General features: G+C 41.8%; 1 protein-coding gene across 1 annotated transcript in view; it reads right to left on the bottom strand.

The window, feature by feature from the left end:
* Positions 1–17,976: 17,976 nt before the first annotated feature.
* The window catches only part of ofcc1 (orofacial cleft 1 candidate 1), a 72,378-nt gene continuing 68,607 nt past the window's right edge, over positions 17,977–21,747 (bottom strand). The window contains 2 exon segments of the mRNA XM_034212069.1: positions 17,977–18,198; positions 18,323–18,449. Coding sequence (XP_034067960.1) covers positions 18,125–18,198; positions 18,323–18,449 — 201 coding nt within the window. The 3' untranslated portion in view covers positions 17,977–18,124.

Genomic DNA, 21,747 nt, shown 5'->3' with positions numbered 1-21,747 from the left:
TGGGTAGATTTTTGGAGAATTTTTTCGGGAAGGAATCTTCTTTTGCAATATCATTACTGGGGGTAAAATTGATATACAAACAAACTTTTTTGAATAATTGACTCGGTGCTCATAACGAGAGGGGATCCCGTCATTTGTTATGAGCCAAATGTATGCTACAATATAGGAAATCCGGTTAGGAGGAAAGTGATGAGTTTCAGGAAGGCACCGAAATCTACATGCAAATGCATAATAATCACACATCTACAATATTGCAGTGTTAAGAAAAAAATACCTTGAATTCAATTATCATGTGGGTTGGAATAATCATAATGTTATTGGAAACTCAATTACGGAGGCAAGCCATGTCTGGAAATTAGCTGAACTTAGCTAAGGCAAGTCAGCCCCTTGAATTCATCAAGTATGGATTATCACAATATTACATGTTCACTTTGATTCTGCTGTCCAAAGACAAACATTCACAGTCACTGCTGCACACTCCCCACGTTTGTTTTATTCATGAACTGCGCTCTGATCTATTATACATACAAAACTGATTCTATGCTGATCGCCTCGGGCTAAGAGGCTCAGACATAGAATTAATTATATGATATACACATGCATGATAATTGTGTACGATTCGGTCAAACACAGAGGTATTTCTCTATGTGTGATTACCATTGTTGCTTTGGCGGCAATTATTTTCATTATTGTTGCTAATATTGTTAATGTTATTGTTTTCTCATTACAGCATTTCTCTGGGGCTTATTTTTAAGATATTAGGATGTATGTGACCGCTACTCTGGAATAAATCATGGCGTTGGCTGACGAGGCCCATGACATTAATACATAAACGGCACGCTCACATAGCAAGAAAATTACTTTGAAATTAAACACCAGGCTAGCACAGGTCGGGCACAGGAAATAGAGATAAGGGTGCTAATTCATTAAAAAATATTAATGAAATATCCCCCTCTACGCAGTGCGCGCGGAGACAACCATACTTTTGAATATTGCAGCATTACAAGTCTTTCCTCTGGCTGATATGAAGGGTAGATCTTTCTTTAATATTAATATTATATTGGTTGATACTCTGTTTTCCATGCCAGAGCATGATTGAAAATATCATTTCCACTCGGTACTGGGAGCGTCATGCATGGGTTGGTTATCAAATTCCAACACACACTGCAAGGTCCAATAAGATTCCACTGGAAGATTGTCCGAAGACATTTACATAAAATAAACTGGGTTTATGCAGAGTTTACTATGAAGGGAGTGTTGGACCTACAGTATGGAGGTCGATTGCATGCATTGGTGGCATTTCTAATACAGATACTGTATTTAGGCATGGAAACCGTATAAGGAGCTTTATTGATATTTGCATAGTATGGGAATGTCTGAATATTATATGGAAGACGAAGCATGCAAAACAACTGAAAACATGTTAAGCAATACAGAAAAAGAGAATTAATGGCTTTGTTTCTTACTGCTGTCCAGGGTCAGTGACTCTACTCATTTGTGTGTGATTGCCTTTGTGTGTGTTTCCGTAAACTTGGAGAGTTCCTTTCAGTTCACTCTGTCTCCAGCCTCTCCCCTGTTCCCCTGCACTGAGCTGGGGAACATGCAGCCTCGCTCCGAGACGACTTCAATCCCCTATTATCAGGAGAGCGCACATTGCCGCTCACAAGGGTTTAATTTATTTGTGCCTGTTTCAGCCCAAGATTAAAGTTTAATTGGCGCTGACTGGCAGCTCCCAAGTTTTGACTAATTCTCCTTATCGGGAATCCTTACCGAGTAGCTGTGGGCAATGTGAGGCCTGCTGCTTGTGTGCATGCGTGGCACCGGTGCCCACACACACACACACACACACACACACACACACACACACACACACACCACACACACACACACACACACACACACACACACACCACACACACACACACACACACACACACACACACACACACACACACACACACACACACACACACACACACTTACACAAAGGCACACATGCTGTCAACAAAGTAATCCCTTATTTTAATTGGTCGATACCTGTGACTACATGTTTTTTTTTTACTAGTGTGTATTCTAGGTGTGTGCGCAGGTGTGCATGTTTGTTCACATGTGTTTGTTTGAGCGGTAATACACGTGTAAGCCTATTTTGTCCTTGGCAAGCTCCCAAAAGCTTCTAGATTGTTAGCCATTTAGACATGCATTGTATTATTTACTCTAGACTTTATAATTAATTTGTAAAGGTGGAACCATCCTGCTATCGTTCACACAGCTCTTGTTACTGCAAACAGAAGCTATGTGACGCTAGCGATGTATATGCATGTGCACTGATAGGTAAATGTCTCAGTGTTGCAAAAACAAGAGAAGAAAGATGCTTGGTAAAATAATCACTATTGTATTGTGGGTTGATGCGACTTGTGCTGCCACATCTTCCATGAATCGTTCTAGCATAAATCATTATAAAGTGCATTACCGTAGAGGGATCACATTTCCATAAGTGCGTGTTTATGCCAAAGTGATACACAACACAAGCGTAAATAACACTGATAATCTCAGCCTGTGTTGGATCAGCCAAATCTGAGTCTGAGGGTGCAATCATTTGTGACCTGTAATATTAGTGGCAGCTATTAAAAGCTGTGGAGGATTTGCAAAGCTTCATTTAGTCCGTCGGGGAGATGTGCGTGAAATAGAGTTCCTTTGGTCGTAACTAATGTCTCTAATTCTAATGAGCGGAGCTTCTGTGTTGCAGCTACATGCTCCTAAACTGGGAAGCACTGCATTAAAAGAGAGGACTCGGGAGGGCAAATGGACCTGAGTTCAAAGTCATCAGCTTGATCAGGCATGCAGATGTACACATGGTACAAAAGCCTGTATCAAAGGATTCAACGGATGTACTTTTGTATGGGGGGGTAAACACACGCTGACTTTTATCCTATAAAAACTGAACTGGAAGTGTTACAAAATTCGCCATGGCAAGTTTAGGGAAATTCGTCGATATGACTTTTATACTGTGCCAATAAGAGTGACATTTGTAATGTTTCAGTTTAGAATAGAAACATTAAAGATCTATATTGGAAATGGAGGATTAAAAAAAGGTAAAAGTTTGAATGTGAATGAAATTGAAGACTACATGCACGTGTATGTAGGAAGAGTGAGAAATAAAGGGGGGTGACTGAGTCGTCCTGAATAGTTGAAAGCAGTTTCTCCCCTGCCAGAGCAAATCTGGGATATTGCCAAACTCACAGGTAGCCTGAGCGCTGCGTCCAGCTAGAGAACACAGGCTCCCCTCTAATGCAAATAATGTGCTAATACACTGTCCATGAGAATATCAATGGGCCTAGCTATTCAATGGAACATGCATGCCACTGCTGGCTAACTGGGAATAAGGGGGACAAAGTGAAAATATACATATTTGAAGTAATGTTCAAGTTGTGTTGATGCAGAACTAAATGACAAGCTTGTTCTCTACAGGCTGTGTATATTTTTTGCCAGTGTCCTTAAAATATTGTTAGACCTTTTAAAAAACAAAAAAACCACATTGTTCTGGATTAAGAACACTGCCCCTAGAGGACTCAAAGACAGTTACCTGTTGCATCTGCCTCCTGATTGGGTAATTGGCTCCAGGTGTGCTCAGGTCTGCCCAGGTGCAGGCTGATCACTTCAGATCAGTCCACCTCACAGCAGACAGACCTGCTTCCTTTATGCGTGGGAGATTTGTTATGGACATTATTGTTTGAATTAGATTGTGACCATATGCTTGTTTACCTCATTCGTGGATAGTTGGATTTACTGTATTATGTATTATAATTTGACCTTAAATGCATGCATTTGTTTCTATCTTTGTGATATGCTAAAGTAACCACATTCTGGCACTAGCTTCAAATGTAATGCAGGCCTTCAGACATGGCAATATCTTTTTGGCGGACTCTTAGAAAGATAGTGGATGTCCCGAAAATGTTCTCAAAACAATGTTTAAAAGATCAGTACACCCAATTTACCAGAACCCTTCTTAATCACTTAAGCGTATAGATCTATTTTCCAACTCTGATATTCTGGGTTATGTTTTTCCATTCAGCTCTATAATGTTTGTATTGTGGTAAGGTCATGAAGTAGAGTTATTTGTTGGTAGTTAAAGGTGGGGTAGGTAATTTTGGAGAAACCAGCTTGAGTGCGCTTGAATTTGAAAATACACAACCGGAAAAAATCTGCCACTTCCTCACAGAGCCCCTCCTCCAACACACACGAACGCGCACATGACCAATGAGGGCACGAGACAAGTCTGTGCACAGATGGAAGGCTGACAGGCAGGTAGGCCATCCAGTTATTTTAGCCGGGCCGGCTCACATGATTGGTCGTGCTTTTTACAGCGCCACGGCTTCCACAGATGACATTTTTCTTAAGGATTTTTTTGTCAAAGCACTTAAGATATTCATTGCTATCGGGATGTTAAGAGCATTCCATGGAATATAACAAAAAGTGTATCTTGAGCCAGTTTCTCAAACTTACCTACCCCACCTTTAATTTAACAACTGGCAAAGTCTTCACACCATATTCAAGAAAATAGTTCACCTCGTTCGGGTATTTAAATGTAACTTTTCCTCTAAGTCAATTTGATACTTGGCTCAAGTTCAACATCACAACTGAATCAGTTCTGTTTTTTTTTTTTGGAAGAGACGGCAAACTTGTTGGATGTAGTAGAACTTGTGAATGATGTGGTTTGGGTGGTGTTTGCTAAACGGCCCTGGAGCATCCCACGTCTTTTGGACTTGGTGAGACCCTTAGCTGGGAGTCATCTTTTGGAGCTGTGGGATCAGACGGGAATGGCGTGTGTCTGCCTTGTGTGTGTGTGTGTGTGTGTGTGTGTCAAGGGTGTGAGATTTAAGGGCTGTCAGTGTGCTAAGATGGGGGCGGCAGTCCTTAATGAATCCCCCTGGTCTGAGGGTCTTTCATTGACGGCTGCTAATTTCACCTGACACTGCCGAGACGCCGCTGAGCACGGCCTGGCCACCGATCGGCACGCATCAGTCTCAATCAGGAGGAGATGCCCCCTCTCTGGCGCTCACACACACACACACACACACACACACACACACACACACACACCACTTAATACAGGGTCAGGGCTGGTATCAGTTAAGCGTCATCCCAAGGAGAGCACCTGATCCTGGCCGGGAGGAGACGCTTTTGCTGAGTCTAACTCTTCCTGACCTCCAGGTGCTAAATACTCTGACTCCGTTGTCGCATCTGTCACACCTGAGGATTGTGGAATTCTCCAGGGAAACGCACCGGGGCCTCTTCTATTCTCCGAAGCAAAAACTCTTGATACCATCACCTTGGCTTATTGCCACCTTTTCGCACACCAAGTGACAACTCCTACAAACATTGTGTGTATCACCTGAGGAGTGGCAGAGTGGCTTCCTCTCAAGCTGAAGTCAAGCAGCACCAAACAACAACACCCAGTAGACAGATGGTGTCACACTGCTGAGCTGAAGCACAGAGGAGCCAAATAACAGGGTTGCCAGTTATGGTATAACACCATCACCATCCATAGGAAATGTGGATGTCTCCTGTGTGTGCTTCAGTATTCAAACATGGTTTCAGTGGCTTGGCTTGGAAAAAGTGCACTCCTGTATATCAGAGGGACACGTGTTGGCAGTCTCTGCTGGTCATCTGTGCCACAATCACAAACTTGAATTCACAAGTGTGACAAATGCACACCATCTCCTGCCTTCAACATCTTCCCATTGGTCCTTTTTTTATTTCGCCTTTTTTCCAAGGTCTTACTCCAGGGCACGACAAATGTTCCTTTCTGCCATCCAACTCTGATGAATAAAAAGCGAGGCGAGAGATGTTTACAGGAGGAAACAAAACAAGAAACAATGTTGAGAAATGGGTGCCGCAGTTAGTTTTTGCAAAACAATTAATGTTGCTTGCGGTGGGCAAAAAGCGCCAGCGGCCAAAACCCATCTCTCGTCCTCCTCAGCTTGTGTATGGAGTCGACGTCGCGGGTTTCTCTCTGTGTCAAGAAAGAACATATTCAAATGTGTATGGCTATTAAATGTTAATTTGCACAACAGATGAATGTCAAGTACAGCGCTTCATCAACAAAATGCCCCTGTGTTTCAGTATGCAAAGAGCCGGGCTTTCACCGAGGCGAATGAGCAAATGATTTTGGCATTAAGAAACCTTAAACTCATTTATTTTATAGTTTTAAAAGTTTGCGTCACATTCAAGTTGCAGCTCTGCTCAAGAGATGGAAAAGGATTTCTCCTCACCTTTCCAGGCACAAAATGATTAAACCTTTTGGCTTATGTCTAACATTTGAACAGTGACTCTCAAAACATGCTGCGGTGCCACTAAAGACTTCTGTTTTGTTTAGACCTTAATCTTGAGCACACTGCTTGAATTGGCCACAGCTCAGGAGTGACTAATGTGGTTGCTCGTGTTGACATGGAAGAGTGTTGAATCATTATTGACAAATGTCATTGAGCAATGCAAACCAAATCACTGGAGATGGAGCGTTTTAATACGGCGAGCTTAGAGCGCTGAGAGATGGAGATTATCAGAGTGAACCACTCAACACATGATTTACAAATCCAAATCCAAACTCAAACAACGCCTGAGATTCAGTAATTCTTTATGGAGGCCTCCGTTCTTGTATGGAGCGTTCTCTTTGACAGTGATTTACCCTGCTCGGCCACAACATGGAACTTTAGTACTTACTTTTCAAGCTTTTGATTTGCCGAAACTTTAAGGGAAGGCCCTACATGTGAATAGGATACAAAGCTTGAATTGTGTTTTCACTATGAACCGTCGCTTTTATAAAATGTTAGGTTTAAACAAACAAATGATGCATTATCTTATGGAAAACGTAATCATTTGCAAACATTTCCAGAACGGAAATCTGAACATTTAATAAAGCCAGGTTAAAAATGAGTAATTTATTTTATTTGGACATATTCTAGTGAAAAACAAATGTTTTTAAATGCTAAACAGTAATTAAGACCAATTTGTGTTTTATTGAATGTTAAAGAAATCAGGAAATCAAATGATATTTGAAAAAAACCTTTTCAACAATAAAGACAAGAATAAAACTGGGATCTGAGTGAATGTAGTATAACAGAGGTTTCTGGCTCAAAGTCTGAATAAGAAAATAGTTCTGAGAAAATCGTTTGCCTTTTATGATATGATTTTCCATTTGTTCCATTTATAGACTATAAGGCTCGGCCTTTAGCTGTAGCTCAGCCATGAAGCGTTGTCCAGATGTGAGTCACCCCTCTTCTCTTTCACACAAACACACACTAAAGCCCCTCTGTCAGGAGAGCTCAGGTATGTTCAGAGCGTACGTACCTGACAGCTTCTCCCAACCACGTCTGCTATGGAGACGCAACACACACTCACACCCGGGCGCTGAAACAGAGACCGTAGAGGAAGCGTGGTCCTCGCCTCGCGCCGGAGCTTGAGCTGATGCCGCCTGACACGCTCAAAAACAAAGCTCAATGTTTCTCCGCCGCTACGTTAAGCATCCAGTGTCAGGCCTTACCTGCTTCCTGTTTGAAGGCTCCACTGAGAGCCGGTGTGACGCACCACCTGGTCAGTGTCAGCCGGAGTCAGTATGAGAGGGAGGGAGGAAGGAAGGGGGAGACCTGGGAGAAACTGCTCCCTCCTGCTGTACTGTATCGCTGCAGGAAACCGATGTTCATTCTCACAAATATTGATTATTTTGTTCTAAAGAAGTAACATGCTGTACTGTTAGCACATGCTGGATTGTCCAAAACACTGACCTTTGCTCTTAATTCAGACAATTGTGGAATCAAACATTATTTAACATTTGTGTTGGGGGACACATCGGAGGTGAAGCCAGGCAAAAAATAATGTGTTTCCAAACTTGCTGCTTTTACTTTGGCTGCATTTGTGTCATATGTATGTATGTAATGCCTTCAGGGGATTTATGTATCTATTCATTTATTGAGCTACTGGTGCATTTTAAGAAGTTATACACATTTAATAAATTCATTGTGTCAGCCCACTTTATATTGATCAGTAAAGTTGTGCCACATGTTCGAATTCTGTACAAGCTTTAGGAATAATTATAAGATTGGAGAAACTGTTTATGCGCAAAATTATAAAATGAAAATGTGCAGTTCGATTAAAGTAGGACATTGCATCAGGAGTGCAAAAGAGATGCAGAGCTGAATGCCTGTGTGTGTTTTCAGCCTTCCCCCAAATTGAGGCCACACTTTTAAGGTCAGCAGAGGAAGTGCAGCGGGTTGCAGAATGTTGCTGGCACTTAGCTCGCTCACTTCTGAACCTCGCAGACTGTGGCAAGGTCACCGCGGGAAGCACAAATGGGAGTTGATGGCTCCGTTGTTCCATGTCATCCTCCCTGCTCTCCACCATACTATTTGGGGACGGCACTACTGAGCGCAGCTGACATCACGTACATACATGCACACAAAGGAGGCAGGGGATATTAAAAAATCGTGGCAAAAATAGAGCCCGGTCCGGCATAATTAAGACACAAGCTTCAGTTAGCCCACACAATGTGATGATGGGATGTAAGTGATGCATTCTCTGTGTCGAGAGAGATTTTCATGCTGGCCTACACAAACGCACATCCTTGTGTCCGAATGCATTTTTTGTGAGCTAGTTTTTTCATCTTTTTCTAAATGGAGAGGATAATGGACATTTCTGATGAGAGGCCAGAGTGGTCCTGATCCTCCACTCGCCCTTTTTTCTACTTAAGACTTTTTTTTCCTACTCTGCAAATGCATTGTTTTACTGCAAATTATAACCATAAAAAGCCTCTGATCCCCCATTCTGTTAAATTAATAGAATTACGCAAAAAATGTAATGATAGCAATTAAGTCTTGAAAATGCAAATTTTATAGTCAAGGACGATTACCTCATTTATAGCATGTGCTGGAATGATGCCAGACGAAGGTAATTTAGATCCGGGTTGCTCACGGTTACATCATGATGAATATGAGACGAGCTGGGCCTCATCACGCACCTCCAGTCGCCAAACTCTCAATCAAAGGAAGGTGGGGGCGGAGTTTAGGGGAATGAGGAACATGAGTGCTGTCAGGGACAACCCTTCCCGGGAATACATCAGGAGCAAATGGGAGTGGAGGGGCATACAATCTGCAGGTATTCTCCAAAAGATGGTATTACATTTTAAAATGACTGCAAAGGGCACGTCTGCACTGACCATAAGCTTTAAAGGCCTGTTCTTGACTTCTGTGACTTTACAAATATTATGCATTCCAACTCCTCGACAGAGAGAAACTGTAATGTGTTTTACAACGAATGCTGACATTTTGGAGGGAAATGGATTCTAACACAGGTTTGATGGAAGCCTCTCAGGACGCTTCAGCGCCCTGTTAACCTCGTAATGTTTATTGCCCGAGATTAAGAATTCACATCCAAACTCCACGCCCAAATGACATTTAAATGCAGGATTTTTAAAAGCGTAAGTGTTTGGCTGAGTAAAATACTCACATTAGTTAATTATTCCAGAAAGGCAGCTGTAATGGCATTAATCTTTTATGGAGGTCTGCCTGGTGCCATGATCTCTAATAGCTTAACATTTCACTTTAGCACTCGCTCACCCTCCGTGCTAGTACACTTTTCTAATTAACAACTGTTTTACATGCTGGAGTGTGATGCAGGGGGCAGCATGGCACCAGTCCACACATGGAGCACCTATTGTTTTAAAATCCCTTCCTCTGTCTGTCATAGCAACAAATCACCAGGAGGAAAGTTTAATTTTGTTATGACAATTTATTAAAACAAATTTCACTGAGGTTTCATCCTCATGAGGGCTTGATACGTCCCTCCTATATGTCCACATATTACCTGATTTAGCTGGATTCACCCCCAGGGAGATTTAATAGCAGAGAAAGCACTGAGATAAAATAAGAGAAGTATCCCTCTTGTTTCCTTTAAAACTGGAAAGCCATTTAACTAACATCTCACCCTGGCTATTACACAGTCTATTGACACACATTGCACCGGGCTGGACTCTTTCTCAACCCCATCCATCGGTCAAACAGATTGTCCCCTGGTCGGCAGGGGCCTGCGCCACTAATGGAAATGGGCGATGCTGGGAGCATAGAGCCTGGAGAAGCCTGGATGATCCCTCAGGCCATGGCTGCCACGGGATGAAATAGAGAGACTATTACAGCGGAGTTGTAAAGCCCCACACGCTCCACGCACTATCATAATAGAATATTGATTCTATCAGATGCCAGGCCCAGGCCTGTCCCCGCAATGAAGAAAAGAGCACTAAAGGTCATTGTGTAAAAGAACAGGGTGGGGGGGGGAGACAGAAGAGCAGAGAGGTAGAGAGGAATAGAATAGAGGACAGGAAAGAGAGTGCTGTACTGTATATCTGTAATAACCCAATGTATCATAGAGCAAACACAACTATTACAAAAGTAAAAGGACTCGTAGAAAAGCTGTATGAATGCATTGGAACCAGTCTTTACACATTTCTGCGATTCAATTATTTTCTCTCTTTTTTTTTGCATTGCCGCATCTGTCTCCACAGCCATAAGTAACAAGGAAGCAATTTCAACCATTAATTGTTGATCAAGGCGGTTGGGAAAAGCGCCAAAGGAAAAGGATGACAAATAAGCGCCCACCACGCGAACAGCAGTACAAATTACACCACAAGCAGGAGACGTTTATGCTTGATTGGAGCAATTTAATGTTTTCTTACAAAAAAAAGCTCGCAAATCCTGGGAGGACAGTTAAGGAAATGACTTTTTAATCATCCAAGGAGCCGCTGCGCCTTGTCTCTCCTGATGGCCCCATATTGAAGACTTAGAGCCATTAGGAGACGGAGTTCATTGGTGGAGGCCGTTCTTAGCAACAGTTGGACTTGTGGTATTTAAGGAGACAACTTTGTAGGGAGCAAACTGAGAAATAACAATTGATACAAAAAGATACTTTTATAAATCCTTTGCAGACCATTTACATGCACAGAAACATATATAACACACTACAGGAAAGGGAACCCCCAAGAAGCGTATTAGGGCCCCTTTGAGATTTCATATAAAAAAACAACACTCGAGAATTTACAAGAAAATAAAAACTTGTGTAAATGGAAAAATAAATAAATGCAGTATAGTTTTACCTCTGAATGCGCTCAAATAGGCCCAACAACACTTTTTGTGTAGCAACAAAAGCCATTGCAGTTGTCATAAAGCATATACCTAACAATGCCACCGTTACATGCACAATACATTAGGAAATTGACTAATCTTCGCTGTGACATTATGGCCTGTACAAACTTCATGATGAATTCTGTTTTTCCAGGGCCCCACGGAAAATATATTCATGAAATTTCAATGTCCGATGAAACAAGTCATCTTTTAACCAGAGCTTGACTGTGACATCCCATTCCTCATTTCCATTCCTGGGCAAGGCTTTATTTTAGTCAAATAAATATCCATTCGTCTTGTGTTTCTTTTTTCTTTTCTTCAATGCACACACAGCCCCGGTAATTGAACAGTAGTTGTTGTCGAGGGCCCTGGCAAATGAAACTGCCATTGTAGCATCAAAAATAATCAATTTGATGAGTCTTGTATACACACCCATACTCAAAGTAATGTGATATTGATCTGGAGCTTTGATATAGTAGCTACTCCTCTTCTGCACCACAATGATTATTGGCTTTAGACAAATTCCTGCACACTCTTTTTTTCCCCCCCCCCCCCGCTCTGCTCTGCCACCTCTTTTGTCACAAAGGTTCAGTTCCAATCTGCAGCCCGACGTTGTGTGTGTTTTAGGAACACACTTGGACGATAAAAGACTATTTTCTTTATTGCTAAACAACAGCGGGAATACAATTTGACCCGATCAGTCTGCATCAAACCATTTTACACACGACTCAATTTGCATCTAAAAGACATGCAATTTCATATTGTACACCGCTCTCTCTCTCTTTGTTACACACACACACACACACACACACACCCACACACACACACACACACACACACACACACACACACACCCACCACACACACACACACACACACACACACACACACACACACACACACACACACGCGCGTTCCTTTAAGTTATTATGTTTCATAGCGGTGTGAGGCATTGTCGGATGGCAGCTCCGAAAATCTAATACATTATTTAAATCTAAATCACCCTCCCCTGTCCGGCCCTGTTATGGATGACAGTGACGCTGCTTCTCTTTTTCTGTAGCTTTCTCTGAATCAAAGAGATGCCATGGAGCAAAACAATCATACGTTTGGGAGTGATGGGATACGGGATGATGGATGAAGTTCAGGGCTTGAGAGACAGAAAGGTGGATGAATGAAAGGAACGGAGGAATAGGAGAGATGGATGGAGGGATGATGAGTGAGAGGGCGCAGAGGAAAGATGGCAGGCCTCGATAGCAGGCCGGTGTGTATTGATTAGTGTGTGTAATAAAGAGAGAGAGACACTTGGCCCCGGAGAGGACATGGTTCACTTGGTGTCTGCTTTAACAAGGAGTGTGTGTGAGATCTTAAGCCACTAAATATGCCGATGTGTGCATTTTACAAACACAAATGCCTATGGGTGTCTGCAGAAATGAATAAATGAAAAGTATGCGTGTGTGTGCACCTGTGTTTGTGTACATGCAAGAGTGTGTGTGTTTGCGCACGCTGCAGGCTGCATCCCCTTTGCGCCATGGATGAAAACACCTCTCACACACACACACACACACACATAACCGGGGCCTGCTCATGGAAAAATCAATATGCTGGTGATAGAAATATGCGAGAATGTTTTCTAGGTGAGAGATTGATCTGAGCTCCACTGAGGGTCTGTCCAAATCCAAGTAATGGTTAGGGGCCAGCGACCTCCAGATCTCCACAGAAAACAATAATTATTACCACACTGCACGCCTGAACTCAGCATAAAGGCCGCGGTCAATGACGGCTAAATGCTAACACTGCAAAGGTGGTGACTGAGCAATAAGAGAAACGGCAGCTTTCAACAATAATTAGGTCTGCACAGTAATATTGTGTTTTTACCTAAATGAAAAAATCACGCTTTTCCCCTTAACATCTAATAGGGCCGGCAGATTGTTGAGGGGTTTTATTCCACCAGGTTGTCAGATTAGAGTTTTCCCAAGTCAACCACTTTTCTAGGGACTATTTCTTTGGTGCAGAGTAGTCCAGAAATTCTTTACAGCAGCAAAAAACTAAATATTCAATTCAAGGCTTTGAATTAACTCAAAAAAGACTTTATGTCTGCAGTGACTGTTCTTTCTAATGCCTGACAAAGTCAAGTTGCTGCTTTAAATATGATCTTTGTCTGATTTTAAATACTTTAACACCAAGTAATTATAGAACAATTTAACAAAAGCAATATTCAATTTTTTCTGCTGAATATAACAATTGTACAGGGGGCAAAAGGTTTTTTACATCTACATGTACAAATGTTGACATGCTTAGTCTTATTCGAGTGTTTGGTAACTCTTGATAATCCTAAAAGCAGATATGCTAATATAGATGTTTTGTTAATGATGGATTGGCCCAGGGAACATCTTTATCACCTAGCCGGCCTATCATCTGCACGGCAACTTTTTGAGTGATGAGTCTCCTACAGGAACCAACAGCTGTATGTGCAAATCATGCATATAAATCAATTACTGGGGCCCTATGTACTTTAAATGCACCCATTAATTAAGCAATGTCAGACACAATGAACCGTGAAGTTCATTACATTTTTAGCATTCAAACCCCGGATTATTTGAAGAGTGCATGAGAGAGAGGGAGATGGCTCCACCTAATGATTAGCCTCATAGCTCAATGTCGGGCGGACGCCAGCGGAAATTTCAGGAAAGCTGTTGCGAGCGGGGACAGAGCGGCGGCGAGCTGTCTGAGCGGAGTACGGAAACACGGAGGGGTGATCAAAAGGAAAGCAGGAAACAACAACAACTGATCGTGCTACTTCTCAACTTTTAGCATCACAAAACTCCCATTCATACATGAGAATTCTATGGCGGATTGGTTTGAGGATTGTTTGTAATATTCCCACGATTTATAAGCAGAACGCTCTCGAACAAAACACAACATACCCCAGCACGTGTATTTTCATCAGAGGAATTTGTTATTTATCCAAAAAGTATCTTAAGAATTGTTTTAATCCTTCAAATTAGAAGCATTGAACAGCATATTCAGGTGTTTGTGTATGAATGTGTGTCCATGACCTCGGTGTTGCTTCGTGCCAGGCTGCAGTTTGGTTCAAGTTGCTGTAAGATGACAGCAGAGGTGGGGGGGGGGTGCAGAGGGAAGAAGCTGGGCCCAGCTGCCTGGCATTAAGCAATGACCTCTGCATAATGAAAGATGGCGACAACATTTCCCACTCATTACAAGGTTCCACACTGTGACAAGATTTGCATATTCATATATTTTTCCCCTCCACCTCCCCTCCCTTTTTTTTTTCACTGCAAATTATTTTTTTCCTGTGAGCAGGACATCTGCCTCCTTGACACTGAGGAAAAATAAATAAATATGTGTGCAGAGAGGCACATGATCTATCCAGATGCCACAGAAATATGGCACGATGTTGACTTCCTCGCACACCCCGACCGTGTGTGTTTTCCACGGCTTAAGCACCAGGAAATCATGTTCGGGGTCAGTGGAGAAGGATACAGCGTGGGCAGGAAACCTGACAGAGGTCTGGAATGTATTTCTGTTTTGCATATTCTTTTTCTACAGCGGTGACATGAATGCCACCGTTACACTGGTGTTGCAGGTCCGACTAAAAGTCTATTTCATTTGTTGCTGAAATGATTAGACCGGCTCTTCCACGCAGCTGGCTTCAATTCAATTAGATTTATACACAAACAGTCTGAAACACAATGGAGATTTGTGGAATTGGCCACCGCAATAAGCTTTTGGAAAGACAAAAACAGGGGCCCAGACACTAAACAGGAAGTATTTACACTGTATATTTCAAAAGAACACCTAGAATTAAACATGTACGAGCTTGAGACACCTCAAACTTACCAAACACTATTAAAACTGATCTTTTCTACTTCTAAATTTCCCCAATATAGTCATTATCAGACACAATATTGATCTCAAATAGGTATATAATAAACACATTATACTGTATGTCTAAGAAGAAAATTAATGTACAAATTAGCACATTTTAGTGAGTTTTCTTTGTATATATGATTAAAATAAAACAAGTAATATTAAAAAGAGATGTCAAATATACATTAATGTACATTGCAGAGTTTAAAATACCAAAACATACATTATTATTTTGTTACACTATTAAATAGTTGCAAAGACAGAGGTTGAATATAAAAGTTTAATATGTAAGATGATATGCTTCAAGAAAATAATCATATTAATAGAAGTCTAGGGAACACACATTATAGCTGAATGTCATCAGACGTCTTTGATTGATGTTAGTCTGTAGGATTTCTCTGATCATTAACGCATCAGAGGACGCTCTTCCACTCCTTACAAGACATAATTACATTTCAACATCAAACAAAGAGGTGCCTTAAATGAAAGTTGGGTGAATAGAAACGTATGCAAAGACAGTGAATGTACAAAGTTCTTGATCAAAAGAAAAGTGGTTTCCTTTCAGAAAAACAATCAGGGGGAAAAAACAAAGCAGTGAGAATTTGAATCCCTTTTATATAGTTGGTAACTTTAATTCAAATGAATCAGGCTGCGTTGCCCCCGCCAACCGCGCCAGAAGAGTCGCCGATCTCCTCGCAGCGGAACCATCACCGCAGCACTTCTGAATACAAACTGTTTTATGTGAACACCTCAAGCTGAGAGCTACATAAATATAGAATTAGACAAAGTGTTATTTTTTTCTTTTTATGTTTTATTTCCCCCCCTCTCTTCTCTCACTCTCCAGCAACATCCCCAGGTTGGGCTGGCTCTAAGCAGATGCAGGCACTTACTTCAAAAAGTTGTGGCTCCCTTATGATAGCTCTGCAAAAAGCTTTTCTTTTAACTTAAATCAGCAAATATGTGGAGCCCAGACCTCGCGGCGTGTTTCTCTCCCCCAGAAATAATTGCTCCCAGGGATCAATTTGAAATTTAAATCGCGGTGAAATGGTGTTTGTCATTAACAATCAAATATTTGAACCGTTGAAATACCTTTACTCCCCCCTTCTGCCTCCAGTTTGAAAATATTGCAGAGGGCATTGTTTTGATGATGAAGAACTGAAAAGTTGGTGTTACTCTCAGAAAACATGAGAACAGAGACAAAGCAAGGGGGAAAAACATTCATCAAAGATAATAGATTTATATAAAGGTGTTCAGATATCAAAACAGCAATATTTATGCTTTTTAGATGCATCGACTCTGCTTCTGAGGCCTACGTCTTGTTGCTACGAAGGAAATACGTACATAGAGAAATACATAGTGGGAGAAAAGGTGGTAAAGTAGGACAAATGGAGCGAGAGAAGAGCTTCCTGTCATCTCTGAGGCAGCGTCTCTGCTTAATGTTCATTAGGGGGCTGATTGAATTGGGGGGTGTAGCACTGTCACTGTTAATGGAGTGATCTCTAATTGGAGCGCATTAGCTCTATAGGTTCTGGCTACTGTCAAAGGCAGACAGAAGGACACAGAGCAGCGCGAGGGGCTCACATCCTGCCAACGCTAAAGAAATACACCAAATTAAAGAAAATGTCATTATCTGTGCAAACAGTGGAGATACACAATGTAGAATTATGCCAACATTTAAAATCCCACATGGACTTATAAAATGTCATCCTAATACTGCCCTGCTTTCCACTTTTCACAACAATACTGATATTATTCCCAGTATTTGTCACGTTATACTGTTTGTCATGTAAATATTGCTCTGTATTTCAATGTTATAAGAGTATTTTTTGAAATAGTTATTATAATAGTTTGAATTGTTTGGTCCTTTTTATTACAACTTATCTTCTTTTACTGTGTTTAGAGTGTGCACCATACTGTATACACCAAGGCACATTTTGTGTGTGTGTAAACCTTCTTGGCAATACATCTAGTTTTGATTCTGATTTCTGATCACATTTTTTGCCATTTTTCTCTTCCTGTTTTGCAGACATTTGGGCCCATAGAGCTGTTAGGATCTGAAACAGAGGTGTGTGTGTGTGTGTGTGTGTGTGTGTGTGTGTGTGTGTGTGTGTGTGTGTGTGTGTGTGTGTGTGTGTGCGTGTGCGTGTGTGTCCACATCCCCCCGGGCCACGACTGATGGTTTGAAGAGCGACTTCAAGGCCAAAGTAAGGTGTGTACCTGATAATGGCGAGCACGAATGGCCCCTGTACCGCCATCCAAAAAGACCCAGGAGTTGATCCGTAATGGCCGCCTATAAAGGAACATCATCATCAATGAAAATGACAGGTTATTAAGATCCGATTTTAGGAGGGGGGCTATGGCTTTAGTATGATAGGTCAGCTATCTATAAAACCTTTAAAGCCCGGCCCTGGACGACATCAGTCCCGTCTCCCATCTCCCGCGCCCTGTGCCAGAGACACATGCTAATAAGCTCACAACCTTTAATTAAGCAATATGTGTAAGTAGGCAGCCATTATGGCCTGATTTGTGAGCCACTTCATTACACTGAGCACCGGCTAGCAGGCACATATTCAATACAAATCAAGCTGGCCTGAATATTATCCCGCTTAATGTGAGGCCAATATTGATATTTTATCACTCGGGTTCTGATTAGTGACTTTATAGAATCTTCATTTTTCAGGCAGGGCTCAACACCTTAAATTGTACTGTTTCTGAACTATCTTTATTAGCTTTCAAGTAGTTCACATACTATTTATTGTTTTGTACTTACTTGCAGAGGTATGCTTTTACAATTCAGTTTTTCTGATGAGTCAAACTCCCATAATTTACATTTCAACTATATAACACATGAGAAAGTGCTGCACAATTGTATACACTGTAGCTTTTGAAAAGTAATCAGATATTTTATACCACATTTTCCAGATGATGGCAGCAATACAGCGTTAGTTGAGCTGCTTAGTGAGAAATATTCCGTTTTTAATATTTGAATTCAACAAGGAGCACAGAGTTCAAGTCAAACAGACGGTTGATAAGTCGTTTAGCGGCCATCTATCTTATCCTTTGCTTGGATATCATTGGCGGAGGTCTTGCAGTGCGAAACTGGAGCCACACCCGCTTCCTCCTACGGGCTCAACGCGGTGGAACCCTGAGGGAGCGAGAGAGCCGACAAAACTGAGCAAATTCTGCTAAACAAACAGCCGCTAGGATCGAAAGGTAAAACATGTGAGATGAAGTGAAGAGGATTACTGATTGTATCCAAATGCACTTACGCCCAAATAGCTTCTTCCGTTTTCGAAGTTGGTGTGAGGCACCTTCCTTGTCCTCTCTCTGATTGGTCGATCCCTGGCTGGGCACCATCAGCGTTGCATTGTCCATCCCTTCCATGTCACCAATCACCTTAATGCGAGAGCAACAATAAATGAACAGCTGTTTCCGGGGGCCACATGCACCAAATACAGGTTGGGTGACAGTCAGTGAGATTGGCAGGAGAACTGAAATGCTCCTGGAGGCCTGAGAGGAGTGTTGTCATGCACAGACTCTACCTCTGAACTTGGAGGAGAAGCAGAAATGGAGACTTTATATGACACACTCCCTCCAGTCCCAGAGGGGAAACAGCTCTCACAACTCCGGCTTGGCCTACTTATGTACAGGGATATGAAATACAACTTAAATCTCACCGGTATAAGCCATGATAAAACGATGGATCGTAAATGTGTCTGTAAACTTGATATATCTTGTCTATAAATATAGGAAAAAATGATATTGTGGTGCATAAATAACGATCGGTAATGTGATAAAATTATGTCACATTCTTTCCTCACACCTTCAGCTCTATATTTCATACAGCATAAAAAAAAGGTAGGCTGGCACATCTCAAAAGTTGCAAATTACACAGCAATTGAGCAAACTTGAAAAAATGTGCCACAGAGTGCTTTCTTTATCTGGAACTAGTATAAACTTGCCAGATAATTACATGCGGTGTACTTTGGAGAAGTCCTCCTGCTAAGCAGATATGGCTGCCAGGGAGGCATTAATCTCCTCATGCAACATACAGTATGGAGCCAAGGACATCCCCCCCTCTTCTCTTTCTCTGTGTCTCTCATATGTGTGCAGGAAAGATAGCACACACACTTCCTTTCCTGTATAAATCGTATTCATATTTCTGAGGGCTGCCGATGACCTCACGGCAAATGAAGCGTGGGTCCTCAGCGGCAATCAAACATGCGGCAGAGTAATTACAAAACAGGGGAAGAGGGAGAGTTGATGCCGTTTGTCAATTAATGTTGCTGTTAGGTGTTTTTTTCTCCTTCCAAAGGTTAACTTCTTAATATTCTCTGCATTGTAAATTAGGTCAATATTGGTCCGAGGAAGAGTCATGTGGGCTGAGTCATGCAGAGGCGAGACAAAGGGTCCTTTAATGAGAGATTTGATGGCATATTATCATCATGAGGTGTCCCTATTCCTCATCTTCTCTGATCCTCATCTGTCATTATTATCATCAGATTTATCAGCTTTGTAATTATAAAAATCTCCCAACTACAAGGGGATGTCCTCTGCTGATTACACAAAGCATGCGTAATACAGCAGTCCTCCCTGCTGATAATTAAATGTGATACAGTTCAAACCCTACTATGTGAATCAACTGCGTACCTTTTGTTTTTCTCCCGAAGAGGGAGAGAAAAAAGCTGAAATTGCCGAGAAAAGTGTTTTTATTTATACAAGTCGCTGGAGATACTCATCATCAGCGTTTTTTCCGAGCCATAAATAATTTGCGGAGAGAGGTAATATTCAAGCTGGCAGAGCTTTAGTTGTGCATCTTTAATGGAAGTTTTACAGAAGCTGAGCCAGTTCGTGCATATGCTGCTGCCTCCCATATGGAGGAGAGGAGACAAAAGGGGCACAGTTGGCTTGTCCTATCTTTTTATAAGTCCATCGACACTTAAATGCTAGCCCCGGAGAAAAAGCGACACAGGGGGACATAAACCCACTGTGGTTTTAGGAGGGAAGATAATGACTTTGTCTGCATTAATTTCTTCATCAGCCATCTTGTTTCCTCAGACAGAGTGGTTATGAGGCCCTCTCTGAAGGTCCTAGGTTATATAGATGCATTTCCCTGCATAATCCCGGCCCTAACAGTTGTTGTCAGCAGTGCATTTTGCGAGTTGGCAGCTGGGGAACATCTGTTTATAGGTAATGAGTGTTTGAGAAGCTACACCTCACTTTACCTTTAATGTGTTTTATTGGAGCACACTGATGGGAGCGCGCCTTTAACTTTTTTCTATTGTTGTGAATCAGCGAGAAGATTCCTTCAACGTGGCCACCATTAGGAACAGCGGCCCTGGGCGACGCGCTTGATGAGAGCATATGATGGATCATTAATATTAACTTCTTTAAACAGAATACAATATGCAAGTCAATAAAGACTTCATTTTATGTTTTACCGCAAACCCACAACTCAGAATGTAATCCTGCCTCTTTGTTCGTGCCAACATGGGAAGATAACAACTTCGATAATGGCTGAATAAACATCGGAAATATTTCGTTTCTCATGACTCCTGCTCCATTTCTTACCCTCCAAATCAAACAGGACACACCTCGCGGTTATGTTACATGCACACAGTGTCTATAGCTCAGGGCACTTCTTCCAGGACTTGCTTCTTAAGGTGTTCGTTTAGACCTATTTTGGATTTAAATGTGTGGGTATTATGGAAATATTGGCCCCTGGAGCTTTGGTCATGTTAGTCTAAGGGAGGAGCGGGTCCTTCGGGGCATTGGTGTCCAGGACGCTGCCTGAGAAAACACAGCTCTTAAAGGGAAATGAGTGATCAGTCAATATTTCCTCAGTAAATGGAGGCAAATTCAGGTTTTTGTCATTATCACCCTAAGTGTCAGTGTAATACAAATAATAAAATCCTAGTGTATAGTATGTTCTAAATGAAGATGTCAAAACAATGATAAGCTTATAATAAAACCTGTGTGGAAATGTCAAAACACCTCAGTATTTTGCTTAGAGTAAAACTAATGACATTATTTTTTTTATTGCTCAAACAGGATTCATGCTACATAACCGCATCACCATAAACCATTCAGATAAGTGAATAAAGTAATAAGCCCATACAGGAAGACCCATAAAATTGCTTTAAAATGTGATAAATCTAAGAACAGATGGGACTCCTCTGCATTACTGTGGTCACCATCGTGGAGCCTTCGTCTATTTCATTCTTTATTTTCTATCTATTTAATTTTTGCAGAAGTGCCTGCGCGGCTCTTATTTCTCTCTGAGGAGCTGTCACCTTACATCTGAAGGCCAGTTTGTACACAGCGCCCTGTCGCAGTGTGTGTATCGCTGCCAGAATTATATAAAGCGCTAATAAAATCAGCTCAAGTGTTTTTCCGAGTGGTGGGGATGCCCTTTGGTGGTTCCCGGATCTTGCTCTATACATAAAACCAGTCTATATATTCAGGGGAGGATTAGTTTTGAATATGTAAAGTGGGGGTCCGCGCTACGAGGGGAAGGGGAATGGCATAGTGCTCTCTCGGCGATGCTGCGCGTCGGTGTTATCGCTCCCCTCTACCAGCGGGTGAAAGAGGGTGCCACCGGCGTCTCTGCTACTGGAGGTCCCTGCCTGTTAAGTTGCAAGGAACAGACAGCAACACCCAAGAGACACAGTGTGTGAGAAAAGAGCAACAGAAA

The sequence above is a fragment of the Gymnodraco acuticeps genome, unplaced genomic scaffold, assembly GCF_902827175.1.
Source record: "Gymnodraco acuticeps unplaced genomic scaffold, fGymAcu1.1, whole genome shotgun sequence".
Taxonomy (NCBI): Eukaryota; Metazoa; Chordata; class Actinopteri; order Perciformes; family Bathydraconidae; genus Gymnodraco; species Gymnodraco acuticeps.
The sequence above is the reverse complement of the archived record's forward strand: the minus strand, read 5'-3'. Positions and strand labels throughout refer to the sequence as shown.